Source organism: Mytilus galloprovincialis, chromosome 6 (assembly GCF_965363235.1).
Source record: "Mytilus galloprovincialis chromosome 6, xbMytGall1.hap1.1, whole genome shotgun sequence".
NCBI classification, from domain to species: domain Eukaryota; kingdom Metazoa; phylum Mollusca; class Bivalvia; order Mytilida; family Mytilidae; genus Mytilus; species Mytilus galloprovincialis.
Genome location: NC_134843.1, coordinates 51,111,133 through 51,119,182, shown reverse-complemented (window position 1 = coordinate 51,119,182; position 8,050 = coordinate 51,111,133). Strand labels below are relative to the sequence as shown.

The window sequence follows — 8,050 nt, the reverse complement described above, 5'->3', positions numbered from 1 at the left end:
AGTGCAGTTATGCTTTATAAAGGTAAACAAATTTTTCACTCGTGAAACCTCTTTCTACTGAAATGTTATGAAGTTTCTTGACTACTCAATTTATATCTGTCATGTTTATAGAACATTTCTGTAACTGGAGAAATGAACAAAACAACAAGTCGGGACTCAATCTTATCTGGGCCTTTTATAGCTGACTATGCGGTATAGGCTTTGCTCATTGTTGAAGTCCGTACGGTGACCTATAATTGTTTATGTCTGTGTTATTTTGGTCTCTTGTGGACAGTTGTCTCATTGGCAATCATACCACATCTTCTTTTTATAAGAATGGTGGTAGGCTTATGATTTTTACGTTTGGCTTTTTGAAGCTGATTTTAAATTATGATATTTGTTTACTTACATTACAATTCTATGTAAGCTTCGAATCAACTTTTTTTAAATAACTTGAAATGAGCTCAAACTACATTAATTATAAGTAAAACTTCCGAAACCTTGATTTTAACTTATTTAAAAACAATTCTTATTTAAATTTATACGTAACTGTTCCTGGAATACCATACCATCATATATAACTTATAATGTACTATTTCTATCTTTATTTGGTTATTTTTACGTTCTCAAGAGTATGGATTTCACCTCGAGATCAGGAATACATCTTTATTCATGAAATGAAAGGTAAGTGTTTTATAAAAATTGTTCATGACATCAGTTAATCAAAGTATTTATTATGAAATTGTAGACACTGGGTTTCCAACTGAAGAAGTCACACCACATGTAGATTCGATATTAGTAGAAGAACCTCGTCCTAATTTTAAAATTCCAAGTCTTCTCATGGTCTTCCAGTGCAACTTTGATGAAATTTCAAACTACGTGTACGATGTCTATTGGTATATAAATGCACATTACCTCACCGAACACAACAACATATTGTATAGTAATAGAAGACAAACAGACCTTCGTCCCGATGACTGGGTTGGGAAACATCACATGAATATGATAGTAAGTGTATGTACCTAAGTTGATAAAGAACTAATGTCAATATTGCGATAAATAAATTCATAACATCTCAAGTGTACATGTGTATGTCTATAAAAAATGAAAACAACACGTTATAAATGTCCTGCCTCAGAAACTCTTCTGGATTAACCTTCATTAGTAACGCTAAAAGTCAAATTTTTGAAAGCCAAGGATGTATAAGAACTTAACAATTGATGTACTTTGTTAACAAACAAAATAAGACGAAAAAAGCTATCTGTCAACTTTGAAATATAATGAAAAAAGATACATTTGTTTTCGAAAATGTCTTTATTATTCCATTAAACGTAAATGGCTTAAGCTGGGATGCTTTGTTATTATGTAATCTTTATACAAGATAGGAGTAACATATTTCTATATAGAAGTTGCAGTCAGGATTTTACTTCGTCAAAAGTATCTCCCCATTACGCCAGTTCATTTTCACAATAGTAGAAATGGAAGCCATTGTAGGGATGACGCGCTGCCAAGTTTGCTCTTGGAAACCGATAATTTTATTCATATTACACTATTACAATCTTTATTTGTCAGTTGTATTTTTAAAGACAAATGTATCAACTAGCTAATGAGCACAAGTTAATGATCTTGTCTGCATTTATTCAACTTAAAACTATTGTCTGCTCGGTTGTTAGGTGGATTTTTAAAAACTGATAAACATTTTTAAAAAAATCTTATTAAATATTTCGTGGAAGGGCAGATTTGATTTTTTTAGTGGTTGAAAACTAGTTATCCCACACCAAAAAATAAAATATTTCGAAGATATGCATTTTCATCATCCAACTTGAAAGACTATCGTCAAGTACTTTTAGTAAAATATTAGCTATTCGAACACACCTACTCTGTTTTTGTGATTCATTAGATAGGTATTTCACTTGACCCATATACTTCATCATTTTAGTACTGTGATTTTTTTATGTTTTAAAGTCAACCTATAATTTTGATATATTAAAATGATAGAATCTGAAGCGAGACGAATTTTAATATCAAGACAAAATATTCAACTCAAACACACCCTAACATAAAAAGGTGCACTCGATTTCCAATTTCGATACAATTGTTACCCATTTTTCGGATTTTTTTCTTGAGTAACATAATGGAAGGGCAGATACGAAAATTACTGAACTAATAGATAACTATGTTTTCCGTCTGTGGATTTTTTTTGTAAAAATCGGAGGTAATGCATTTTCTACATCCAACTCGTAAGATGCCCATGTCGTCGACTTGATATCTAATTTTTCCGCTGAACTATGTACCAGATACATTGAAAATTTATGCAAATGGTGTTTTTAAAGGAAACACTTCGTAATTGAGAAGAAAATTTTCATTTTTTTTGTTTCTATTAACTTTTAAAAATGTTGTCACTATAGTAAACATTGCAGTAAGCATTTATTGCCTTCTCTAACAAAGAGCTTTGATTCTTTTGTTCTATTTCAACCGAGTTTCTACCTGGGTGATAACCAGCACACTATGGTTTATCCTGTATTAATATCTGTGTCACCTATGACACGGGATTTGTTCCATAACTCGTAGTCACACTTCTATCTTTTTCATTTCTTTTTTGTTTATCTAGCAAATAACCAGAATCAAATATTACTACTATAACCAGTACAAAAGAACTCCATACATTTTATGAGAATTGTTAGATGAGGTTCATGTTTCATATTTTGCCGTTTTTGGTGAAAGGGTTTATGGAATGTGTATCGTCTATTGTTTGACATTTTTCGTCGTTGTTGATTTCTTTCCTTTCTTGTTCTTGTTGTAGTTAGTACCCAATTATCTTTAATTGGACTTTTTTTTTAAATTTTAAACAACTTCATTTATAACATTCAGTAACACGGAAAAAAGACTGAATATTGTGTACAACGGTATCAGTATTAGTACATGGTTGCCTTCTGAGAACTATTTATTTGTGCTTTTGGCCTAACTTAAATTTGTATTTATTAAGTATGAACATGATGAATCAATGTACTGTAAACGTTGTAAAGTTTTTTAAACTTCAGTTCAGTAGTATAAACATGATAAAAGGAAAAAAATACGGATAAAATATTCTAAAATCAATTTCATTTAATAGGTTAGGTGCTCCGTTAGACTTCGAAATGAAGCTGAAAGCTTCCCAGGTCCTTATTATGAGAGTGACTGGTTCAAAGCTGGAATATACGTAAGTTTCTGTTAGTTTATACTGACACTTTTAATTACTACAAGTTGTAATAATGCAAGTTGTAAATTGTACAAACTGAATACAGATTAAATGATGAAAAAAAGAGGTCTTTTTCAATTATTTGTACTTTGAATCATTTCTTTTAAGATACAAAACTAAAATCACATGTAAACGAAACGATGATCGTTGAAATAATCGAGCCAAATCAGCCCGACTTTGTAATTTGTATGTTTTAGACGCTTTATAATTTGGATATACGTTTGAGTGTGTTGTATATGATAATTTGAGTAAAATTAGTGAACATGAACTGTTTGGATTTGAGCGTCGTTCGAAAGTTATTAGTCGCGTGTTTATTGTCATTGATTATTGTATCGTATGTGGATTTTTCAAATCTATTTGCGGATAATTTTTAATTTGTTTCAACTTTAGAATATTGGTCACATATTTATCTCAGGTACTCTGTGAAAGAATCATTTTATATTTGGTCTTGGAATTTGAGTTTTAGGTTTGAGTTCTTGTAAGTTCTGTCAGTAACCTATTTCCTGTTTTCCGATATGCTGAATTACGAGTTAGTGTATGGCAGTTATTAAAAGATTGGAAAACTCTTGAACTTTCTCTTTAACACTAAAAATGATGTAATACTGTAAGCAAGCGAAGTAGGAAGATCAAATAAAAATTTCTAATTTATATATAGACTTTTGATTGAATTTTAAACTGATTTCAAAATATCTTCTTCGGACATGTTTAACTGTCTGGTACTGAATCTGCATACTTTAAAAGTTGTTAACAAAAATCAGTATAAACAATTGTAACAATGTATGGACATTACTTCATTTTTCAATTCTTTTTTACAAGTATTATAACAATTATCATTTAGAGCCTGTTCATGTTTACTAAATTTTGTTTCAAGTTTTATTTCTTCAAGATGTCTTTAATTTTAATGGTGTTATATTTTGTTGACGTTTCTTTTTTTTTTTTATTATTTAAAAAAAAGATTCGTTTATACAATAGTTATTTGTTATTTTAGAATTTGATTTTTTGGAAATCTATTAGTATGATGTAGATAAATGAGACTTTATTGTATTTATTAATTTATTAATGTAATAATACCTTTTGCAAAAAGTAACCCATTAACAACATATGAAAGATGTGACAAGATTCAACAATGTATACAAATGAATTACAAAACTGATAGATATGCATAGATACATGGTATTCGATAACCTGACAAAAAATATGTATTGTGATTTATATTTTACATGATAGCATTAGGATGTTTTTCACTATTTTGTATTGAATAGAAAATTAAATACAGTGTATGGTGGATTTCCCGAACTATTTGAACATATAGGAGTTACGAAATATTAGTGTTTTTATTAAATTGTTGTTTATATTCCAGCCTGTAGAATTAAACTATCAAGTAATTGAAGGTGAAAGTACGATGATCACATATGAGGCTACCGTTTCAGTTGGTTGTTATAGAGCTGACCAAACCGCATATTGTAACCAGATACTCTACGTTACGCAGCCACAGTACCAAGAATCACCAGCAACTTGTTCTTCAAGCAAAATTTCACAACAGGACATTGCTTTTAACAGTTTTCAGTTCTGTGGAATAACAGTTCCAGCTGTATACAAGGATTCAGATCCGAAAATTCAGTTTAATGTGACAGGATATATAGACGGTCAATACAACAAAGGCATACATCGAATTACAAGATTAAGACTTAAGTCACTCAAAAGTAATGTTGATTTATCAGGTGCTTGGGATAACATAACAATTCCTGACATAAAGGTGATTAACACTAAATGAAATCTCAAATCATTTATGAGTTGTCAGATGTCTATAACATGTATAACTTTAAGGTTATATTCAATTATTTCGTTTGGTCTAGTTCATGTTGTACAATACATCGTCCTGACAATTTAGAATAAACTGAAATGAGTTACTATTTCTAAATCAGACCTGCAAAATTGATGTCCTATCAGGAAAGTCTAAATGTGACAAAGAGAATTTCATTCCGTTCCGTTCTATTTATGTACATATTTTACCAAAAACAGATTTTCTTCACCCTTTGACGACATTCTCTTTAAAAGGTTATATAACTCGTTGAAAATGTTATATTTAAGACCATACAGTGTTTCATTTTACTGTCATTATATTGAAATGTTGCATTGACAATTCTCAACTTCATTCAATATGTATGTGTCACTGTTCTGGATCTAATCTCCAGCAATGTTTGCTGTTCTGGATCAACCCAGTTCATTGCATGAACGAAAACATTTACCTAAATTTTGCATATGCGTATAGACAGAAAAGTAAAAAGCTAAAGGCTGTCCTACATAAAAGTTTACAAGTTAAGGTTATAACTGAAAAAAAAAGCAAACCTAAATATCAGAACAATTACTTTATAGATAAGTGTTTCTGATGCTGATGAAAAAATGAAAAATCGCTTGTGTAAGGTCTATAATGACCCACATTTTGTGACTGCTGATGGCAAAAAGTATGACTACCATGGTACCGGCGAGTACATCCTGTACAAGAATACAAAATATCCATATCAGGTATATTGTTTAGAACTATAAATCTCTCTTGATTTTATTATTTTCTGTTTAGATTTTCTGTAGCAGGTATTCTGTTTGTGTGCCTGTCATAAGTGCGACATTAAAGACATGCATTTGACACAATTTTCGTCATTGTTATCTATAAAAAAAATTGTTTACCATCTTAACTAAAAACCAAGATTTTATATTTTAAAAAGCTTCTTACTAAAATCTTTCAAAGAATGCAACAATTTCGATAAAATTAAATTGCATTTGATGGGTTCTTGTGATACAATAACATACATGTAGTTACATAAAAAAAAAAGGTGCATGCTTTGTAAGCAAACATATGAATTATGTTCATATGGATAACTAAATAAAGGCTTTTTGAAGTAGGTACGCAATGGCCGGAAACACAATGTTGCTATCTGTGCTATACTGGAAATACTATTGTAAAGTTAGAGATCTTACATATAAAAGTTACTAAAGAGGGACGGAAGATACCAAAGGGACAGTCAAACTCATAAATCTAAATCAAACTAACAACGCCATGGCTAACAATGAAAAAGACAAACAGACAAACAATAGTACACATGACACAACATAGAAAACTAAAGAAAAAACAACATGAACCCCACCAAAAACAAAGTTGATTGTACAAATGTTCAGTGAATATTTCTTGACATGATAGTTTAGAAATGCATTTAACATGTTTAAGGTGGGTTTTTTTTTGGGGAAAAAAAACATTTTAAAAAATGAACATTCCCATTAGATACATGGTTAAAAGTCCCTAGTCTCAAGTTGGTATTTTATAGATTTATTGTTTTCAGATTTACTCGGCTTTTAAAGTTCTGACGTTTAGTAATAGTTATCAAAGGTACCAGGATTTTAATTTAATACGCTAGACGAGCGTTTCGTCTACATAAGACTCATCAGTGTGGTTCAGATCAAAATACTAGTAGTTATAAAGCCAAACAAGTACAGAGTTGAAGAGCATTTAGGATTCGAAAATTCATCATTGTTAAATGAGACTCTTCAAGTATTACGCATAAATTTTGTGAACGTCGCATTGCTGTAGCTGTGCATATAATGTGGTGTGTCAATTTTGTGTCAGTTATTAATTATAACTATTGCTGAAACGTCTCTTTAATTTTATAATTCAAATAAAAGATCATGTGTATACCTTTTCAGGTTAATGCATTATTTACAGAGTGTGCAAATGGAAGGGCAACCTGCAACTGTGGAGTGGCTATTCAGTCTGGTCAATCTCTTTTTGTTGTGAGAACTCAAAAGGTTATATCCAAAATTTCATCCCGTGGGCTATATACACCTATCGTCGATAAACGTATCTGTGACGACAAAAGCATGATTATAGATGAAAAAACCGCTTCAAACACATTTGAGGTAAGTATTTGTTTAAAAATATTGACAACTGTTGCTTTAAAATCAATATGTATAACTCTTAGGGACGACATAAAAATTCAATGTAGGATACAAAAAAAAAAAAAAAAAAAAAATCACATTGTGTTTTCACTTACCATCACCGGGAAAAATTGATTGACTAATATGGATTACATGTAAATCGATGTCAAATGAACACAACTTGCAGAAAATGTTACCCTTTCCGCCCCCTCCTAAGCTATTTGATTTAAGTTTGTTATCCAAAATTGGCCTTTTGATATCGCCCATTTTGTAGAAAGTGAACAGTTGATCTTCAAAAAGGAACTATCATTTTTAGGTTCCAGAGTAAACTAACTATGCATAAATCCATATCCCATTAAAACTCTTTCAATTCTGAATGAGGAATGCTGATTAGATGGATAAAAACAGTTTTTTATTCCTTCAGGAAAATTGACCTCTGTGAATTAGGTGATTCCTTGCAATAAACTGTATTAAGTTATTTGCATAATATACCTTTATGATTCGTTTAAATTTTAAGAATAGCATATGCCTTTAGCTTGTTTCGTTGAAATCCTGGAAAATATTTTTTTTTTCTTATGTATGCTTCAAATCTATGCTAACTCTTATACATATATTGGAAGTCATTCTTGCGTCTGAATCTAGCAGTTATTAGTACAGTGATCAAACATTGATAGTGGTGTTATATCATTATGAAAATAAATCAGCAGCATCTCAGAAAAAATGACAGGTTTTACTACACCATGCATTCAATTACGAAATTAGATTTATTTCTAAAAGATTTAGAAAATTCGGGGATAAAGGTAGAAAATCAGCATGTATGAATAAATGATATGCTTCTTAAAAAATTTTTTATAAGAGTTTTGAAAATAATTGACTGATATATATTAACGCCTCTATCAGCAATAG

The 8,050-nt window shown here is 30.4% G+C and overlaps 1 protein-coding gene across 1 annotated transcript in view; it reads left to right on the top strand.

The window, feature by feature from the left end:
- Positions 1-819: 819 nt before the first annotated feature.
- Positions 820-8,050, top strand: part of LOC143078608 (uncharacterized) — a 34,497-nt gene continuing 27,266 nt past the window's right edge. The window contains exons 1-5 of the mRNA XM_076253463.1: positions 820-987; positions 3,092-3,178; positions 4,761-4,973; positions 5,594-5,743; positions 6,914-7,126. Coding sequence (XP_076109578.1) covers positions 820-987; positions 3,092-3,178; positions 4,761-4,973; positions 5,594-5,743; positions 6,914-7,126 — 831 coding nt within the window. The remainder of the gene's footprint in view (positions 988-3,091; positions 3,179-4,760; positions 4,974-5,593; positions 5,744-6,913; positions 7,127-8,050) is intronic.